This window comes from Trichechus manatus, unplaced genomic scaffold (assembly GCF_000243295.1).
Source record: "Trichechus manatus latirostris isolate Lorelei unplaced genomic scaffold, TriManLat1.0 scaffold00035, whole genome shotgun sequence".
Taxonomy (NCBI): domain Eukaryota; kingdom Metazoa; phylum Chordata; class Mammalia; order Sirenia; family Trichechidae; genus Trichechus; species Trichechus manatus.
Genome location: NW_004443971.1, coordinates 7,430,147 through 7,452,062, shown reverse-complemented (window position 1 = coordinate 7,452,062; position 21,916 = coordinate 7,430,147). Strand labels below are relative to the sequence as shown.

The window sequence follows — 21,916 nt, the reverse complement described above, 5'->3', positions numbered from 1 at the left end:
TCTGGGGTCTTAAAAGCTAGTGAGCAGCCATCTAAGATGTATCAATTGGTCTCAATCCACCTGAAGCAAAGGAGAATGAAGAACACCAAAGACACGAGGAAATTAGCCCAAGAGACACAAAGGGCCACATAAACCTGAGACTCCATCAGCCTGAGACCAGAAGAACTAGATGGTGCCTGGCTACGACCAATGACCACCCTGAAAGGGAACACAACAGACAGTCCCTGATGGAGCAGGAGAAAAGTGGGGTACAGAACTCAAATTCTAGTAAAAAGAACAGACTTAATGGTTTGACTGAGACTGGAGGGATACCAGCAGACATGGCCCCCGCACTCTGTGTTAGCCCAAAACTAAAACCATTCCCGAGGACAACTCTTCAGACAAAGATTAGACTGGACTACGGAACATAAAATGATACTCGTGAAGAGTGTGCTTCTTAGCTCAAGCAAATATATGAGACTAAATGGGCAGCTCCTGTCCAGAGGTGAGATGAGAAGGCAGAGAGGGTCAGGTGCTTGTTGAATGGACATGGGAAATCTGGGGTGGAAAGGAGGAGTGTGCTGTCACAGTATAGGGAGAGCAACTAGGATCACATAACAATGTGTATGTAAATTTTTGTATGAGAAACTAACTTAATTGTAAACTTTAACTTAAAGCACAATTTAAAAAAAAAAAAACTCCTTGGCTTTCCCTATTTCCTCTTACTTTTAAAGGCATTGGGCATGGAGGCTGAATCATCATAGGCTGGCCAACCCTGTTTATCCTGTAACCTTCACGACTTTGTTCTGTGGTCTCTGTACTGTGTTAGAGCAAGGTTAGAAGCTAGTAGACAAAGAATGTTAGTTTTATTCCACTCTTTCCTTATTCAATTAAAAATTGTGCGTGTGTGTGTGTCTTAGTTATCTTGTGCTGTTACAACAGAAATACCACAGGTGGATGACTTTAACAAAGAGAAGTTTATTTCCTCACAGTAAAGTAGGCTAAAAGTCCAAATTCAGGACATCAGCTCCAGGGGAAGGCTTTCTCTCTCTGTTGGCCTTCTCATCAGTGTTCCCCTGGAATAGGAGCTTCTCCGTGCAGGGACCCCAGGTCCAAAGGATGCACTCTGCTCCTGGCACTGCTTTCTTGGTGGTATGAGGTCCCCATGTCTCTCCGCTCACTTCTTTCTTTTATATCTCAAGAGATTGCCTCAGGACACAATCCAGTCTTGTAGACTGAGTCCTGCCTCACTAACACAACTGCCACCCATCCTCCCTCATTAACATCATAGAGGCAGGATTACAACATATAGGAAAATCACACAATACCAGGTAACATGGCCCAGCCCAATTGATACACACATTTTTTGGGGGGACATAATTCAATCCATGACAGTGTGTGTATGCCTTTTCATGAGTTTTTATAGTAGTGGTCTCATACAGTATTTGTCCTTTTGTGATTGACTTATTTCACTTAGCATAATGCCCTCCAGATTCATCCATGTTGTGAGATGCTTTGCAGATTCATCATTATTCTTTACCATTGCAAAGTACTCTACTGTGTGTATGTACCATAGTTTGTTTATCCATTCATCCGTTGATGGGCATCTAGGTTGTTTCCATCTTTTTGCTATTGTGAACAATGCTGCAATGAACATGGATGTACATATGTCTATTCATGTGATGGCTCTCATTTCTCTAGGATATTCCATAGGAGTGGGATTGCTGGATCATATGGTATTCCTATTTCCAGCTTTCTAAGGAAACGCCATATCATTTTCCAAAATGGTTGTACCATTTTGCATTCCCACCAGCAGTGCATAAGAGTTACAATCTCCCGCAGCCTCTCTAACGTTTGTTATTTTCTGTTTTTTTGATTCGTGCCAGTAATGTTGGGGTGAGATGGTATCTCATGGTGGTTTAGATTTGCATTTCTCTAATGGCAAGTGATCGCAAGCATTTCCTCACGAGTCTGTTAACCACTTGAATGTCTTCTTTGGTGAAATGTCTGTTCATTTCCTTTGCCTGTTTTTTAAGTGGATTATTTGTCTTTCTGTTGTACAGGTGTTAGATTTTCTAAAAAGATATTTGTTGAGTAGCTACTAGGTGCAAAACACTAGGCTAGATTATTGGGTTAGGGAGAAACATAAAAATTAATCTGACAGTCTGTACCTTTGAGGGACTCCTAATCTAGTTGTAAATAACAACATATAAACAAATACTATACTACAATGCAATTTCTCTTATTGATAGAGATAAAGTGCTATGATATCACAGCAGCACAAATAATGCTATCTAGGAGAATTATGGAAATCTAGGCATTCCAGCATATACAAAAGCACAGAGGAATGAGAGAACATGATGTCTTTGGGTAATAGAGAAATTCAGTGTGGATGGCATATAGAGTGCAAGATGAAGAACAGCAGTTTATTAAGTGGGTTGGAACTCAACTGTGAAAGCCCAAGCCATTTTTCCTATAAACAAAAAAAAAATCGACTTTAAGATTTGAAATTTGGGGAGTAGCATGATCACATTTATGCTTAAGAAAGATAATTTGTACAGAAGCATAGAAGATGTTCTGGGACAAATGGACGCAGCACTGGAAGTGCTCACTCATCTATGCCACGAAATTCGGAAGACAGCTACCTGGCCAAATGACTGTAAGAGATCTGTATTTATGCCTATTCCCAAGAAAGGTGATCCAACCGAATGCGGAAATTATTGAACAACATCATTAATATCACACACAAGTAAAATTTGGTGAAGATCATTCAAAAGTGGCTGCAGCAGTATATCAACGGGGAACTGCCAGAAGTTCAACCACGATTCAGAAGAGGATGTGGAACCAGGGATATCACTGCTGATGTAAGATGGATCCTGGCCGAAAGCAGAGAATACCAGAAAGTTGTTTACCTGTGTTTTATTGACTATGCAAAGACATTTGACTGTGTGGACCATAAGAAATTATGGAGAACATTGCGAAGAATGAGAATTCCAGAACACTTAATTGTGCTCATGAGGAACCTGTACATAGATCAAGAGGCAGTTGTTTGAACAGAACAAGGGGATACTGTGTGGTTTAAAGTCAGTAACGGTGTGCGTCAGAATCATATCCTTTCACCATGCTTATTCAATCTGTATGCTGAACAAATAATCTGAGAAGCTGGACTATATGAAGAAGAACGGGGCATCAGGATTGGAGGAAGACTCACTAATAACATGCGATATGCAGATGACACAACCTTTCTTGCTAAAAGTGAAGAGGACTTGAAGCACTTACTGATGAAGATCAAAGACCACAGTCTTCAGTATGGATTACACCCCAGCATAAGGAAAACAAAAATCCCTTTAACTGGACCAATAAGCAACATCATGATAAACGGAGAAAAGAGCGAAGTTGTCAAGGAGTTCATTTTACTTGGATCCACAATCAACAGCCATGGAAGCAGCAGTCAAGAAGTCAAAAGATGCACTGCATTGGGCAAATCTGCTGCAAAAGACCTCTCTAAAGTATTGAAAAGCAAAGATGTCACCTTGAAGACTAAGGTGTGCCTGACGCAAGCCATGGTGTTTTCAATCACCTCATATGCATGTGAAAGCTGGAAGATGAATAAGGAATACCAAAGAAGAATTGACACCTTTGAATTGTGGTGTTCACGAAGAATATTGAATATACCATGGACTGCCAAAAGAACAAACAAATCTGTCTTGGAAGAAGTACAACCAGAATGCTCTTTAGAAGCAAGGATGCAGAGACTACGTCTCACATACTTTGGACACGTTATCAGGAGGGATCAGTCCCTGGAGAAGCTTGGTAAAGTAGAGGGCCACCAAAAAAGAGGAAGACCCTCAATGAGATGGATTGACACAGTGGCTGCAAAAATGGGATCAAGCATAGCAATGATTGTGAGGATGCCGCAGGACCGGGCAGTGTTTCGTTCTGTTGTACATAGGATCTCTATGAGTCAGAACCAATTTGACAGCACCTAACAACAATGAGCCAGTAAGAGATTATAGCAGTAGCAAAATTGTTGGTTTGGGTGGATTTCTAGAGTCCAGTCGCTAAATTTGGTGACCAGTTAGATACAGAGCAGGGTAGACAGAGGAGAGGTACAGAGAATAAATGATAAATACAAGTTTTTTAGCCCAGGAGACTTGGTAGATGATGCCATTCACTGACAAAATATGAAAAGGGGAAATGGAGATTATAAATTACGGTTGACCCACATATAAAATTTGAATCCATCCTCAGAGATATAGTCTATATGATTTAAATAAATGGTGTTCTGAAGTTGACCATTTCTTAGGAAGGGAGAGATCTTGTAAATGTCATAAATATCTGCTAATAAACATAAGTATGCTAGTCACCAAGTCCAGTTAGGTTAGGATTTAATAAGAAACACAAAAACATTCCTGATTCCCAGCCCCAAATCCTGTTTTGCTTTGTTTTCCCTTACAGGTAAGTCATGTCAGAATCCTAGTGAACTCCTCCACAGCTCTGTGCTTATAACCAGGGATATGGTGGTTGGGTTAACAATTACATATTCTGGTAATGAAGGGTGAGTTGGCAGGAGACATCTCCAGGTACCTGGGTATTATAACAGTAGTTCCAACTAATAACTAAGTCTTCCAAAAAAGACCTGAGTAATTGCTGCCTATCCTTAAAAATAGATAAGCAAGAAGAGAATGCTCTCTCTAATCTGCCCCAGACACATCTCTTTAGGATTACCCACTAGAGAGGAACCCTTGAAGAGAAAGAAGTTTGGACAACTCTTCTTCCCATTTTAAAGCTCTATGGCTACTGATTAGTAAGAATATCATTTGGCTTTAGTTTGTTGACTCTTTTACATGGACCTTAATCTATCATAACTACCTGTCACACATGATGTTCCACTCTATGCCATTCTTTCCCTGGGGAAAGAACTAAGCTTTTCTAAAATGTAAGTCTAGCTGGGAGATGATCACTCATCTCTTTGTCTTTAGATATTGACTCATTGGCAATTCATGTACTACATATATTATCTCAGACAATACTGTAACCTAGGTAAAGGACATGCTTCTTTGTGAATGTGAATAAAATGACCTATGAATTGCACCTTATGTAATTCCTGTTGTCCCCTTTCAGAGGGAAGATGGGCATCTACATATGAAAATGAGTATCCAAGAAGGTTACACATGGTTTGGGAAATTCTGGTCTCAGAGCTATGATTTTTCTAACTTTGCATATGTTCCCGAATCCTGTCACACTCTCTTTCGATCAATGTTCTTTGATGATAAGTTATTTCACAGCAAATAAATGCTGTAATCAAATATACCATTAGATTACACACTGTTAACTTTATCCCATGCAAAAGGTAGGCCACTCTAGATACCTCCCATAAAAGTGTACCTGTACCCTGGGGATGGGGACTGGTGACTAGCTCATAGCTTTTTGAGTTTTCATCAGGCCAGCTCCATGTATCTTCTGACATTGCTACTTCCTACTTAGGCCCATATTGGAGATCACAATACAGAATTTCAACAGTATGGGTAAATTGTAGATGGAGGTGAAGCTTGGTTTGTGAGAATTAAGACAATATTTCCAGAAAATATAACATTTAAATGTCATCTTTTCTCTCTTTTCCCACACATTCCCAAAAAAAGCTATTCCTTGTGAACCACCCCTAGCCATCTCCAATGCGGACTTTCACAGCAGCAATAGAGAGGGCTTTCACAATGGCATAGTGGTGACTTATCACTGCCATGTTGGACAGAATGGGAAAAAGCTGTTGCACCTCATGGGTGAGAAGTCAATATATCGTACGAGCAAAGACAATCAAGTTGGCATCTGGAGCAGCCCACCCAGGGCTGCTAGTATTTAGGTTGGCTCTCTACCCTCTGTTATCCCTTTCCCTACTACTCTTATTGAGAAATGGCTGACTTACTAGAAACATAGCAACATTGGAAGTCCTTCCTCAAAGCCTACAAACCTCATCAACCTTGTTTTGGGAGCAGGAAGAATGATATTGGTAGTCAAAATATATGACAAAAGTTTGGTTCCTTTGGCTATAATATTGGTGAGAGGCTATCTGAGGCCCTTTTAGTTAAATGGGAAAATGAGTGGGTATTATGTTTCCTGGGATAGATCAGAGTAGGGAAAGCAGATGGTTATATGGTTCATCATGTCTAAAAAAGTAATCCATACTATCCCCACTCCACCCCAACCAAAGGAGCCTCTGCCTTATACTTAGGTGTGTCCACCTCCATCCTATCACTACAAACCCCATGCTGGTTTACGTTTTAGAGAAGAAAGTTCTTCTTTCAAGAATAAAAGGTCTTCTGGTCCTGTTCTTTTCTCAGGATGTCTAGCACCTCCACATATCTATCATGGTAGTTATAAAAAAAAGGGTTAAGGAGTTCTTTCCCATTGGACAGAAAGTATCCTACAGCTGTGAGCCTGGCTACACTCTCAATGGAACTAACCCAGTGCAGTGTATGTCCTTGGGAATCTGGAGCCATGCAGCTCCCAGATGTGAAGGTGCCTAAAGCTCTACTTCATCTTAAGGAAACTGAAGTGTTTCCTGACTCTTCATATGCCAGCCTTGTCTCTTTTCTCCTAGTGAAATCATGTGATGCCATTCCTAACCAGCTTCTCAATGGTCGTGTGGTACCTCCATCTAGTCTCCAGCTTTGGGCAGAGGTTTCCTTTGTTTGTGATGAGGTCTGAACTGAGACCTCGATCCCATAGCTAATCACTGTGGTTTCTAAAGAAAATTTAAAATTTTTTTTCTCTGAATTTTTTCTCTCCTTTTATCTTTTATGATTAGGTATTCTGTCATTAACCAAAGCCTGTTGGTTTTCTCCAAATATTTCTCCAAGTATTTTGCTTTGCCAGCGAAGCTAGGAATTGTCCTTTCATGACTTGAAGAAATACAGTTTTTGTTCAGAAGGCTCCTATCATAGAGAATGAGTAGAAGATTGAGGGGTTCAGTGAGAGGAGCTCTTCAGGGTGAGCTTGGAGAACTTGAGGTGTTCTTCACTAGGAACTGAGATTTTTTTTCTTCTAAATAGTCAAAAGAATCTTGATATTTGGATGCCAAAGAGGAGAGGGAGAATTAAAAAATTAATATGATTGTGAGGATTTTTTCCTCTGTTTTTACCTGATCTGAAGTCACCACCTAGTTGAGCTGAATCACAAACAACCTTGGACTTTTCCTCAAGTTAGAAATGCTTAAAAGTTAGAGGCCATTAATACCATATACTTAAGAGAAGTGACTAATTCCATGCAGCTGAGAATTGGTTTGTTCTGGTGACGATTTGTACCCCATATTGTTGAAGGTTCTGGTTAAATGGCAAATCTCCTATCAGTATGTCCCAGAAGGTATGACAGTACTCTGGAATAATGTTTCCTGTCTATGAACATGAGTAGAAAACAAAAATAATCAAGTATGGATCTTGCCCTATGATTTTTGGTGTGCTGCCATGAATTTATCGATTCTAACATCTTGTCCATGTTTGTGATTTGGATTCTAGCATGTATGTTCCACATGTTCTAGAATGCAGACTAAAAATGTTAGCTATATTTATTGAATTGATTAAGCATTTTATTGAGTGTTCTCTATACCTAGAGCTAAAAGCTCTCTAAATTCACCCCTAGTAAAACTGAGTATACCACTCACGTGCTAAAACGGTTTGGCTGTCTTCTTATGCCAGTTCTTATGCTGCAGAGATCATCTTGGTGTCAAATGGAAATTAACTAGAAGTTCCAGAGGTTGGCAGTTTTCTCTTTATTCTGAAACTCACTCAGGAAAGGTGTGAATATACCTATAAGAAATGGATATCACTCATGCCCATTAGGACAAGTAAATAAAGGATATGAGGTCATTGTGCAAAACTACTTCCTGTGGCTTTTTCCAACGGGTCCAGCATGAAGGGAGGAAAAGGGACCTATAATAAGGCCACAGTATCTTTAGTAGCAGGACAGGATGTGGTCACACTGCCTGTAGCCCCAGGTGGGTGTCTGAATCAGGCACTGAATAACGACTATGTTATGGGTACCATACTGGCCCTTTCAACTTGCATTTTCATCTCACAGGGTTCTCACCACCACCTTTTGAAGTAGCTTGAATTATCCTACTGGCTGGGAAACTGAGGGTTGGAGAGGGTTAAGACATGCCTAAGGTCACACAGCTATTGAACGACAGGTGGGATTTGGAGCCAGGTTAGCGCTCAGCTGCTAATCAAAAGGTTGGCAGTTCGAACCCACAAGCTGCTCTGCAGGAGGAAGACTTGGCGGTCTGCTTCCATAAAGATTACAGCCTTGAAAATCCCATGGGGCAGTTCTACTGTGTCCTACAGGGTCACTATGAGTTGGAATTGACAGATGGAGACTGGTTTGGTTTTCTAAACTGGGATTTCATTAGTTCATAGTATGGCCTTGCATGCCATTAGCATGTCATTAACATGTCATTAGCATATACTTTCCATGTGCTAAGTTTACCTTTTGTTTCATTATTAAAATTGATTTGAGTCAGAACTGCTCTAAATTCTGTTTCATTGTGATTGTTTGGTTAAGATGCTACTTATAGTTTTACATTGATTTGTTTTCTGAGGAATAAACAAGAAGTAGGAAACGAGGAGCTTGGGACTAAGAGGGAACAATGAGTAGGGAAGAAATTATACAGATTTTTAAATCTGTTTCTGGAGAAAGAACATGACCTATATTTTGCATCTTTTACCTAAAATTGACTCTTTTTGTGGTGGTGGTGGTGGTGGTGGTGGTTTACACTAAACCTTTTTACTCCGGTGTCATGACCAATATGCCCACATAGTTCCTTTTCTTCTTTTCAGGGATTTCTTGTGACCCTCCTCCTGTGGTAGAAAATGCTAGAAGATTTTATTTTTCTGGCCCTGTTAGTGTTGGCAATGTGATAAGGTACAGTTGCTTGCCTAACTTCCGCCTCATTGGAGAAAAAAATGTTTATTGTATTCGTAAAGACCACGTGACTGCAGTCTGGGATAAAGCTGCTCCTAGATGTGAATATTACAATAAACATTCCATTTGCTCTGAGCCAGAAGTACCAGGCGGATACAGAAATAAACAATCCAGACCACCATACAGACATGGTGATTCTGTGACATTTACCTGCAATACCAACTTTACCATGAAAGGAAACAAGTCTGTTTGGTGCCAAGGAAATGGAACGTGGGGACCCACACCACTGCCAACCTGTGAGAGTGGTGAGTACAAGAATAAAACTGAGCTGGGATGTCGGGGCTTCGCATCTGTGCAGCCCAAATTTTGTATTATTCTGAAGGAAAAACTGTGGATGTATAAGGGGAGGAAGTGAGGGAAAGGGTAAAAATTATGGTTTCCTGTTTTCTCTTAGTCATAGAGGAATATAAATATTCATTCAACAAACATCAATTGAGCAAAGAAATTTATAGTATAATGGGAGAATGTAATTCAACATACCTGATGATTGAATATGAGGCATTGGTGCTTCAATGGTAAAATCCTCGCCCTCCATGAGGAAGACCCGAGTTCAATTCCCAGCCAATGCACCTCATGCACAGCTACCACTTGTCTGTCGGTGGTGACTTGCATGTAGCTATAATGCCAAACAGCTTTAGCAGAGCTTTCTCACTAAGATGGATTAGGAAGAAAGGCCTAGTGATCTGCTTCTGAAAATCAGCCGGTAAAAACCCTCTAAATCACAGTGGAACACTGTCCATCCCCAACCGATCATGGGGATAGTGCAGGACCTGGCAGTGTTCTGTTCCCCTGTGTATGGAATCACCATGAATCAGGGCCAACTCAACAGCAGCTAACAATAACAATGATTGGAAAAACAAGTCTTCCAAGGATGGGGGAGTGGCTGGGGCTGTGGTAGTTGGGTGGTTTGAAATTGTATATCTGGGTTACTCTTAGAATGAGAAGACATGTGGGATCTAATAGCAAAAATACACTCAATGAATTTACAGCTCGTGTATAAATAGCTGTTAATACAGTCTGGCAAAGATGATGTGCCTGTTAGCTGTAGTCTCTGTGACCAGTTTCTAAAGTGATCCATTGTTTTCTCAAGGCTTTGCCTGAGCAACAACATTTCTCATCAAATGACTTGGAAAATCAAATCTGGACTACCATAAATTCTTCATTTCCTTCTCGGTCAGTGTGGTGTATGTTGCTGCTGAATCTAAATCTGAATTTCAATTATCAATGACAGGGATGGGCCATCGTTGACAAAAATTTTGTCATCGACATTAGATATTTTCTTGATACAGAACAATATTGATAAATTCTTAACGGATTGAAGTGCTTAAAAAACTTAAATTATTAAAAAATTTTGATTATATATTCATATGTTATACATATATAAAATTGTGGAGGTAGGAAAGGTCTTCTTAAGATAGTCACAAAATGGAAAGTACATACTCTAGAAAACAATGGAGCCTTTATATCGATTTAGGTAGATATACATGTGTTGACATAGAAAGATCTCATAGATTATTAAGAAAAGGAAGTAAGGCATAGAATAAGATGTATTAGGTATATACATATATATACACATATATACATATTGTATGTGTATTACACATACAGGATCCCACTAAACTATGTTACTAATGACTGGCAGGATAACCCCTCAGATGAGAACATGGTGCTTTTGGAGCAGAGAGGAGACTTATGGATAGGGTGAGAATGTGGGTGGAAATGGACTTTTTTAGTAACTAAATATTTTCACAAGGCAAATGTAATTCATAAAGTGTAAGTAAAAATGAAAAATAGTATACTATTCATGGTATGAAATGGATGCAATTAAACCACAACTGGTTGTTGATCTTTAAAAGGCTGAGTTGAAACTTAATGACCATGGTTACTATAGATTCCCTGTCACTATTTGGATCTGGATACTAAGTCAGGATCTAGGTTATGATGGATGTATCACCTGATGGCTTTGTTTCTGTGTAAAGATTTCCCCTTGGAGTGTCCATCACTTCCCAGCATCCCCAATGGTCATCACACGGGGGAGAACGGAAGCTCCCTTGTGCCAGGATTGTCTGTGACTTACAGCTGTGATCGTGGCTACTTACTTCATGGAAAGAAGACCATCATCTGTTTGTCTTCAGGAGCCTGGAGTGCTACCAGTCCCACATGTAAAGGTGCCCTGAATTTATAATCCGTTTTCAGAATGTGGGCTGTTCTGCTAGTCACCATGCTTTGCTCATCTTTGGCTTGTTTCCTTAGAGGCACAGTGTGAATCTCCAGGACGATTTCCCAATGGGCAGGTACAGCAGCCACCAAGTCTCCGGGTTGGTGTAACTGCGAACTATTCCTGTAACGAAGGGTGAGTGTCAGCTGGGCCTATGACATTTCATTCCGTTGGCCTGTGTGCATAGCATGAACTGTGAAGCCTACAGAAGGCTCCTCTGTGAGGATGTCTGGGCAGCCTGGGTGAGGGTGTGAGAGAAAATGCTGATACAAGGAATAGGCGCACATGGTGAATCTTGGATTCGAAGTAGAGGCTGCTGTTCTGCAGTGCTCTGAGTGACAACCCTCTGTCTCCAGGTATCGACTACGAGGCCAGCCTTCTAGCCAGTGTGTAATTGCTGGGCAGCGCGCTGTGTGGACCAAGACGCCAGTATGCGAAGGTCGGCAAGGCAACTGGTTTGCAACTAGTTCCTTGATCAGAGGTTCAACAGGACACTACATCCTCAGCTTAATTAAAAGCTTTTGGTTCAGTCGTTACTGCACAGGCTTTTGTGGAGCAAAGGCCTCTCTCTTAAAGCTCTTTAAGGGATACTGTCTTTACTAAGGAATACTTTGATTACCTATCTATTCTCCACTTACTCAGCTAAAACACGGTTGCTAGCCTTTCCTTCTTGAAAGCGCTGCAGACTTGCTAAGTATGCAACCAGGCCATGCACATTAAGGAGGTCATATATTTGGTAAAAGAAATCTAAGGATCGGAAGAGTGGATGTACTCAGGAGTTAGGTTTAAAAACCATACCTTTTAAGTTGTATTGCTTTATCTACCTTGATTGAGTCATTAAATATCACTGTCCTTGAAACTCACATATGAGTGGTACCAAGCAGCATCTGAGGCTTTCTTTGTTTGCTGTACACCTATGACATGACCTTGTCATTTCTCCCTGTAATTTTTCTAGTAATTCTTTGCTCACCACCTCCTACTATTCACAATGGAAGACATACAAGCAGCTCTTCAGGGCCTGTTCGATATGGAAGCACAGTCACTTATACTTGTGACCCAGACCCAGAGAAAGGAGTGAGCTTCATCCTTATTGGGGAGAACACTATCTATTGTACCAGTGATAGGCAGAAGACTGGGATCTGGAGTGGCCCTAGCCCACGCTGTGAACTTTCTACTTTTGCTGTTCAGTGCACACACCCTCAAGTCCTAAACAGATATACATTATTCGTGCAGAAAGAGGAATACCCCTATAATGCCACTGTGGTGTTTGCTTGTGCGTCTGGTTTCACCATGAAAGGCAGACGCCAAATCCGATGCAATGCTCAAGGCACATGGGAACCATCAGTACCAGTCTGTGAAAAGGGTGAGTGTTGCAGAATAGGTGCTACTGACTCATACATTTGAAAAGACAGAGGAAGGGGTTATGGATTTCAGCAAGGCCTTTTCCAGTCTTTATTCCCTTTGCTTATATGAAATATCTGTATATAACAAACAAACAAACCCAGTGCCATCGAGTCATTTCTGACTCATAGTGACCCTACAGGACAGAGTAGAACTGCCCCATAGGGTTTCCAAGGAGCAGCTGGTGGATTCGAACTGCTAACCTTTTGGTTAGCAGCCAAACACTTAACCACTTAGCCACTAGGGCTCCATAGCAATTCTATTAAGGGAAGTCAGCAAAGCCCCATCCCAGCAGTATATTCAAATCTCCAATAAAAAGCTTACAAGATGATTCCTTAAGAAAGGAAAGAAGTTACAGCATGGAGTGGGAACTGAATAAAATCTGAAGCAACCTAAGTGCCGAAAAGAGAAAACGACTGAGAAACACTCATCTAAAATCACCCACAACTGGGCTGTAAGATAGTTTCCGTACCGCCCATTGCCTCCAGAGTGGGATGGTAGCATTAATGTCAAGTTCTTTGCCTCTGTTTTCTTTCTGTTGCTGTTAACACCAGACTTTTGTTTTGGTTTTGTTTTCTTCAGAGTGCCAGGCCCCTCCTAAAATCCTCAATGGGCAAATCAAAGGTGGACACGTGTCACACTTTGACCCTGGAACATCCATACAGTACGGCTGTGACCCCGGCTACGTGTTGGTGGGAGAAGAATACATACACTGTACCTCGGAGGGTGTGTGGACACCTGGAGCCCCACAGTGCAAAGGTGCCAGGCTTCGTATGTGGATGTTTTGTTGCTGGTGCAGTTACCTTGAGTTGATTTCTCATCCTGGTCTCTCTTCTTAGCGGCAGAGTGTGAACCTATAGGAACAGAACTCTTTAAAAAACCCCAGGATCATTTTATTCGACAAGATGCTAACTCTTCCTGTGATGAAGGGTGAGTGACAACTGTCTCAGCCTGAAGCAGGTCTGCTTCTCAGTGCCCACTGTGCACTCTGTGTAAGAACATACCTCAAAGCCCCTCCCCGTCACATGTCCGTGGACTGTCAGTCGCTCTACTTTTCTGTGCATAGAAGCTATGCCTGTGCAGTGGATGGGTGGTGCGGTCGCTGGCTATGTTTTTGTTCCTGTTGCTTCTTGTCCTGAAAGTGGTGAGTGTGCTTTTGAGCCAACAGCTGTTGCTTAGCTGAGTGGTCCCCAGCTGGGAAAATTACAAGCCTCTTTGTCCCTAGGTACCGGTTGGGTGAGAGTGTTTATCAGCTGTGTCAAGGCACAGTTCTTTGGTTTCTAGAGATTCGCCTTTGTAAAGGTGAGTATCAAGAATAAGAGAAGAATTGAAATAATGAGAGAGCTATGCATTTCCTGGGAGATTTCTGTCTCAGGCCATTTTATGGGACTAAAAATACCCGATTCTATTGTATTAACTCTGTCAACAGTTACAGTTGAACGGCTTTCCTATGTCTTTCTGTTGTCACCTCTTTCTATCAAACAACATCAATCAGTTAAATTAAATAGACTCAGTTAATGATTCTCTTTTGTGATTTAGGACTATAAGAATACGGAGGGCAGTGAGTATATGAGCCACTGTTCTAAACTGTGGGTACCATTTTAATGGAGAAAATAGAGCCATGGGTGTTAGATCTGAACTCAGATTCTGTTTGTACTATTAAATAGCTGTATGATCTTGGGCAATTTACATAGCTTCTCTGAAACTCCAGTCTCTCATCTGTAAAATTAGCATAAGACTATAAACTGCAAGTTATTAGAATTAAATAGTGCTATCCCTATGGCAATGCATTTGTTTGTTTTATTCCTACCTTCTAGTTTAGAAAACTGGCTTCCACAAAGTAGGTGCTCAATCAATAATAAATATCCTTGGATAACCATATAAACTATTGCATGACCTCAACACAAAGATGGTACTCAAAAGGCTTAATCCTATTTCCCCATGCCTTTTATTCTATTATTTATTTTTTAAAATCTTTTAATTAATAATTTACTCCTCTCCTTACTGCCTCACAACATTACTGACCAACCTGTTCACTTTGAACAAAGATTCCCATGACAAAACCTGTCCTGTGAAATCTGTCTAAATTGAATTGTACATGTATAATGAGATTTGATATAAATCACATCATCAACAACAGGTTCATTACCAGCTTCACTTCTTTTCTTTGGTGTCTAATCCCGGGGCAGAGTTCTATAGTAACCTTTCATCTCTCCAGAAATCACATGCCCACCACCTCCTGTTATCTACAATGGGATACACTCATGGAGTTCCTCAGAGGACGTTCCACATGGAACTACAGTCACTTACACATGTAACCCAGGGCCAGAGAGAGGAGTGAAATTCAACCTCATTGGGAAGAACACCATCCGCTGTATAAGCAATGAGCGAGAGACAGGCAGCTGGAGTGGCCCTGCTCCTGTCTGTGAACTTTCCATCCCCCATGTTCAATGCTCACATGCCTACATTGCAAATGGGAATAAGATATCTGGCAAGGAAGCCCCATATTTCTACAATGACAGTGTGACATTCAAGTGTCATGATGGATTTACTTTGAAGGGCAGCAGTCAGATTCGTTGCAAAGCCAATAACACCTGGGATCCTGAAATACCAGTTTGTGAGAAAGGTAAGAACCCAATGGACAAAAAAGAAGTAATCTGTGTATTTATAGAACTGTATTGTTTGTTTTCTAGAATCACAGAAAAAGGTGAGACTACTTTCCCATTCCATCCATTCTCTAATAGAATGTTGTATGTGAGCTGTGGATGTTTTTTGTGCAAACGCCCCTGTGGATCTGGGATATAGTCAGGGTAGATATTGACAGGACTTTTTAAAGTTTCCTAAAACCAGTAACCAATTGCTGTCAAATTGACTCTGACTCATGGTGACCTCTTGCACGTCAGAGTAGAACTATTCTCCATAGGGTTTTCAATGACTGATTTTTCAGAATAGATTGCCAGGCTTTTCTTCCAAGACACCTCTAAGTAGACTCAAACCAACCTTTTGGTTAGCAACCCAGCTCGTTAACTGTTGCATCACTCAGGGACTTCTAGTTCCTTCAAGAGTGAGAAGAATTCAGTGATAAATTAGAGCTTCGTGGTCTTTGGCTTGGACATTTCAGACTGTTGTCGAATGTTGTATACTTAATGTTCTTTAGTATAAATTCCATTTTGTTGGTATTTATGTGGGGAGTTTTCTCTTCAGACTGCCAGCCACCTTCTGAAATCCACCATGGTCAGCACACAGGTGGGGATAGGGTCCGCTTTGCCTCTGGGACAACTGTTGACTACACCTGTGACTCTGGCTACTTGCTTGTGGGAAACAAAACCATTCACTGCATGCCTTCAGGAATGTGGAGTCCTTCCCCACGGTGTGAAGGTACTTTCAGTTCCAGGATTATTTTTCTCTTTGATAATGAGATCTCTATAAGTAATTCCAACTTTGCTCCTCTAGAAGGATCATGTAAGCCTGTGAAAGATATGCAAGAGATTCCATCTGGCACACGTGTGGTAACATTCAATATGTCCTGCCAGGTTGGGTGAGTATGAGGCTATCCCTTCTAAGAAAGGGCCTCTACCTTGTTCTGTGCATTAACTGTACTCTCAGCTTGTCCTGGTGACTGTCACACTCTGTCACACTCACAGAGAATGTGAGGTTCTAGGCCTAATTTGCATCTTTGATGCCTTCTTTACATGGAAATGGCTTTACTGTGAGTGACTCTTGCTACTTCTTGGAAGGTCAAGAGTTTAACTCCTTTCCGCCAAAGTTCTTACGAAGAGGGGCCTCTGTAGTTGGGTTTGATGGGGCTGGGTTGCAGAGATGTGATATTAGTATTATCATCTGTCTCTTAGGTACCAAGTGAGTAGATTTTCCTATCAGAAGTGTCAGGATGCTGATGGTGTTTGGTTCCGAAAGATTCCACTTTGTAAAGGTAAGTTAGAAAAACAACAACTGACAGTAGTAGGAGGTTAGATGAGGTCAGGTCACTAAAGAACCAGCCTGAAACTACAACAGTCTGTGTGTTCTCCCTCGATGTGACTAGGATGAGGAAAATCTTTCAGAGTGTGTTGTCAGACTGACGTTGGGAAACAAAGAGCTAAGTAGGCTCCATATCCCTGCCAATTTTGCTAAAGATGAAAAATATATATAACCCATATTTCTAGTCATGGGAACAGTTATATTCTTTCTCAATACTTTACTGTGTTTTCTGAATTTTTCTGGAATTAGTATGTATTACTCATATAATCAGAAAATTTAATAATGCTCTTTGAAAAATGCATAATCCAGGATCCAAATTTCAAATAATCTTCTAGTTACATGATTAGTAGCATAAGTCTCATTTGTACCTAAATGAAGACTGTCCACTTTGATGTACTACCTGAAGTGGAATTCTCTAAATCCCTTCTGCAGTTATTCACTGTCCACCTCCACCAATAATTGAAAATGGGAGGCTTACAGGCATGACAACAAAACACTTTTTATATGGAAATGAAGTTTCTTATGAATGTGGCCAAGGATTCGATCTTCTGGGAGAGAAAACTATACGGTGCCTGAGTGATGCTGAAGGACATGGAGTTTGGAATGGACCTCCCCCAACGTGCTTCCAGTCTCGTCCTGTGACTCACTGCCCTAGCCCGGAAGTCAAACATGGATACAAGCTAAATAAAACTCTTTCTTCATACTCCCACAATGACACAGTATATGTTGCCTGCAATACTGGCTTCATCATGAACGGCAGTCACTTGATTAGGTGTCATACCAATAACACATGGGTTCCAGGTGTACCAACTTGTATCAAAAAAGGTAAGATATTATAAGGGATAAATTATGGGATATTGCACAGAATAATGGAAAAAAATGAATCTTCACTTGCCATTCTGCCTAAAGAAAAGCATCTAGAAGCTGAAGCAATTATAGTGTTTTATAAAATATCTGCTTTTTCTTATCTTCTCACTTACCTGATTTTTTTTCCCTTTCCTTTCTAAGTGTGTTGAGCTAAAGTACATGAAAGAACAATGGTTAACTTCCAAATGGATGGAGTTCACAAAACTTATTTTTTTAATGGAGTTAAAATAAAAATTCACATACCTCTCTTTTTGCAAATTTTGGGCAGTGATAATGCTTGATAATTTGATACTAGCCAGAAGGAGAACTTTGGGTGTACCGAATAATTCAAACCTATTGAATTGTCTTTTTTTTTTTTTTTAATTTTATTGTGCTTCAGGTGAAAGTTTACAGCACAAATTAGTTTCTCATTCAAAAACTTAAACTGTTTTGTGCCAGTGGTTGCAATCCTTGCAATGTGTCAGCACTCTCCCCCTTCCACCCCCGGTTCCCTGTGTCCATTTGCCCAGTTTTCCTGTCCTGTCCTGCCTTCTTGTCTTTGCTTTTGGGCAGGAGTTGCCCCTTTTGTCTCATATACTTGGTTGAACTAAGAAGCACATTCCTCACATGTGTTATTGTTTTATAGGCCTGTCTAATCTTTAGCTGAAAGGTGGACTTCAGGAGTGGCTTCAGTTCTGAGTTAGTAATGTGTCTGGGTGCCATAGTCTTGGGGGTTCCTCCAGTTTCCGTCACATCAGTTAAGTCTGGTCATTTTTTGTGAATTTGAATTTTGTTCTACATTTTTCTCTCACTCTATCCCAGGCCCTCTACTATGATCTGTCAGAGAGGTTGGTGGTGATTGCCGGGCACCATCTAGTTCTTCTGGGCTCAGGCTGGTGGAAGCCATGGTTCATGTGGTCCATTAGTCCTTTGGATTAATATTTTGTGTCTTTGGTTTTCTTCATTCTTCTTTGGGACCAATAGATGTATCTTAGATGGCTGTTCCTAAGCTTTTAAGACCCCAGACGCTACTCACCAAAGTAGGATGTAGAACATTTTCTTTATGAACTATGTTATGCCACTTGACCTAGATATCTCCCAAGACCATGGTCTCCAGCCCTCAGCCCCAGTAACTCGGTCCCTCAGAGTGTTTGGATGTGTCTAGGAAGCTTCTAACGACTTTGCCTTGATTAAGTCGTGCTGATTTCCCCTATATTGTATATTGTCTTTCCCTTCACCAAAGTTAACACTTGCCTACTATCTAGTTAGTGATTTCCCCTCCCCATCCTTCCCACCCTCATAACCATCAAAGATTGTTTTTTTCTGTGTGTAAACCTTTTCATGAGTTCTTATAATAGTGGTCTCATACAATATTTGGCCTTTTGTGACTGACTTATTTCACTCAACATAATGCCCTCCAGATTCATCTATGTTGTGAGATGTTTCGCAGATTCACCATTGTTCTTTACCATCACGTAGTATTCCATTTTGTGTATGTACCATAGTTTGTTTATCCATTCATCTGTTGATGAGCACTTAGGTTGTTTCCATCTTTTTGCTATTGTGAATAGTGCTGCAGTGAACATGGGTGTGCATATGTCTATTCGTGTGATGGATGAGTTGTCTTTCTTGTAACTTAGTTATTGTTTGGTAGCCTTATTCTTGTCAGTGACTACCAATTGGTGACCCAGAACTGAATTCCGCTCACGTAACTATTTTGTTTTATTTGGTTTTGTTTCACTTTAAGTGAAACCCATCTCCACAACCCGAGATGAACAGTGAACTCATGATACAGTGAGGGCCCTCCTTGAGCTGAGCAGTGGCTGCCCCTTTTAGGAGGACAGAGGTTCTCGGATTTGCCCTGCCTTCCTGCTTCACTCCCTGCCTCCCGTAGGCATGTGAATGTGTGATCTTACTTAGACTACCGCCTGTCTGCTATTTAAAGGGAAAAGAAGAGAATACTGCACTGATAGACTGAAATTGTGGGCTGCAACCATTGATGTCTGTCTTACCTTTAACACTTTTCTTCCAATCACTTATGATATAGGTAGGAAATGCCTAGTGCTGGTCAGTCTGGATGAAATGGATAAATGTTTGCAGATATCAATTAATTCATTTATTGACTGCTTTGTTCCTCTGTGCTGAATTAAAGATCCTTTCTTATTGGTGTCTAAGCTTTCTTAGGGTGTGAACCTCCATCTGAGATCCCCAATGGGTGGCATACTGGTGAAGACACAGCTCGCTTTTCCCCTGGAATGTCAGTCCTGTACAGCTGTGACCCAGGCTACCTGCTGGTGGGAGAAGAACTCCTTCTTTGCACACATGAGGGAACCTGGAGCCAATCTGTCCCATATTGTAAAGGTGATTTATCTAGTTTTTTCCCTATTTTTAATCAAATTTATCCCAAATAGATGTATTCAGACAGGTATTTTCAAATTAAAATAGCCAAAGAGATACATTAATTGGAAGCCATCTAAAAAAAAAAAAACCCAAACCAAACCCATTGCCATTGAGTTGATTCCGACTCATGGCAACCCCATATGTGTCAGAGTAGAACTGCTAAACACCCCAAGATAAGAAAAATTAGGCCGTAGTCTATATGGTAAGTGACCACTTATGTAGTCATTTTAATACAGTAAGTCAAAGTGCATATGTATATGAAACAACTAAAGTGCCAATTGTATTTGCACTGTGGTTACAGGTAGGTGTGCATTTAACAAAATACTAATGAAAGCACAATGATCTTTTGAGTGTATTTCCTCTGAGTGATGGTAGGATTATTTTAAAATAAAATTTGTCAGCTTATTGCCTGCCTTGTTTCTGTATCCCTAACAACCAGAAATAGTGTTTTTATGTGTTCCTCTGTGCTGAATTAAAGAATTCTGAATTACAGAATGTCATTTCCACTATCATAAATAATTCATATGAAATATTAGTAATAAGCTAACATTTATTGAGCACATATTACTTTATGCCAGGTAGTGTAAACAGCACTTTACATGCATTCTCTCCTTTACTCTCCATAAGCGCTATACGAGGTTGGCAGCTTTATCATCCCTGTTTTACAGATGAGGTCCCAGAGGCATGGAGAGGTTGTAACATACCCAAAGTCACACAGCTAGGACTGCTAGAGTCAAGTAGGATGCAAACCCAAAAACTCACACTGTAGACCCCTGAACTGAAAAGATGAAATAAATGAGGAAGCATGGACATGTATGAGCGAATTAGAAAGTAAAAGTAGAAGCAGATGAAACAGTAATTCAGAATACTTAATATTATCCACTGAGCCCTCACCGTTACATTAAGGAGGCATTAAAATTATCCAACACTCCTAGCACAGAAACTGGAACACAAAGAAGAAAAATAATTTGGCTTAAATTATCCAGATGGCATTGAGATGGCTGATGTTAAGCGTGTGTGCCTAGGATACTGACTTGTAGTTTTTGCTTACTGGTTTCATAAACTTTCCATTAAGGGCAGTATCTGCATCCTTGGAAAAAAGTCAAAATATGACACAGCATCAATTAGATTCCTTTCATTTCAGAGGTAAACTGTAGCTTCCCAGAGTATATTAGTGGAATGCAGAAGGGGCTGGAGCCCGGGAAAATGTATCATTATGGAAGTACTGTAACTGTGGAGTGTGAAGATGGATATACCCTGGAAGGCAGTCCCCAGAGCCAGTGTCAGGAGGATCACAGATGGAACCCTCCCCTGGCTGTTTGCAAATCACGTAAGTGCAAAGGCCTTCACTGTGACCATCAGCGGCTCTCACCTGTCCCACTGGAGAAAGGAGAGTGATGGGGTCTCCCTCAAAGTTGGGGACCCCTGGGTGATAAACTGACGTAGGTCTGTGACCAGTGGCATGACAGCAGAAGAATTCTGAAGTCAGTGCTCTGTTCTACAAAAACACAAAACTCTCTGAGGATGGGGGAAGTAAATGAAAGAAAATAGAGAGGAACACTTACTTAAAAGGAGCAAAAAGCAAAACTTAAAACCTTACATTTGGAAAGGAATTGCTGCTGAGTCTTCCCTCATTTTTGCATCTTGATTTATGAGTACTTACCAATTTGACAAGGGGCTCCAAAAATATGTTAGCTGACCTGTTATAACAGTTAATATTTGCATTCTAACCTGAGAACTCCCTGATTATAACGTTGAGTATATCGGTTTACTTTATTGGTGAATTACCCCAAGCCGCCTAATTAAAGTGATATCCAAAAAAGTCCAGTGAATTGTTGCATAAGAAATGAAGGAAGAGTGGGTTCCCGTAAGTCTTTCTAAATAGACTCAAGAGGGACCTGAGGGTTGACTTCTGGAACGTTATCATGGGACGTGGGCTATATCGAATTATGCTACTAGGTTGACATTTTCATGATTTTATATTTTCTCCCTAGGCTCACTTGCTCCTCTTCTTAGTGGTAAGTTTTCTTAAATACTTGAAGAAAAGCTCTAATCATATTTTACAAAAATATACAAATCAGAGGCCCTATATCCTACGTGGGTTTTATTTTTTTTTCACTT

At 40.6% G+C, this 21,916-nt stretch overlaps 1 protein-coding gene across 1 annotated transcript in view; it reads left to right on the top strand.

Moving 5' to 3' along the window:
* CR2 (complement C3d receptor 2) overlaps positions 1 to 21,916 on the top strand; it is a 175,896-nt gene that overhangs the window by 5,724 nt on the left and 148,256 nt on the right. The window contains exons 2-16 of the mRNA XM_023730256.1: positions 8,808 to 9,197; positions 10,932 to 11,120; positions 11,206 to 11,305; positions 11,527 to 11,609; positions 12,126 to 12,533; positions 13,154 to 13,330; positions 13,411 to 13,501; positions 13,797 to 13,873; positions 14,790 to 15,375; positions 15,648 to 16,109; positions 16,423 to 16,502; positions 16,982 to 17,374; positions 19,571 to 19,756; positions 20,940 to 21,125; positions 21,790 to 21,813. Coding sequence (XP_023586024.1) covers positions 8,808 to 9,197; positions 10,932 to 11,120; positions 11,206 to 11,305; positions 11,527 to 11,609; positions 12,126 to 12,533; positions 13,154 to 13,330; positions 13,411 to 13,501; positions 13,797 to 13,873; positions 14,790 to 15,375; positions 15,648 to 16,109; positions 16,423 to 16,502; positions 16,982 to 17,374; positions 19,571 to 19,756; positions 20,940 to 21,125; positions 21,790 to 21,813 — 3,432 coding nt within the window. The remainder of the gene's footprint in view (positions 1 to 8,807; positions 9,198 to 10,931; positions 11,121 to 11,205; positions 11,306 to 11,526; positions 11,610 to 12,125; positions 12,534 to 13,153; positions 13,331 to 13,410; positions 13,502 to 13,796; positions 13,874 to 14,789; positions 15,376 to 15,647; positions 16,110 to 16,422; positions 16,503 to 16,981; positions 17,375 to 19,570; positions 19,757 to 20,939; positions 21,126 to 21,789; positions 21,814 to 21,916) is intronic.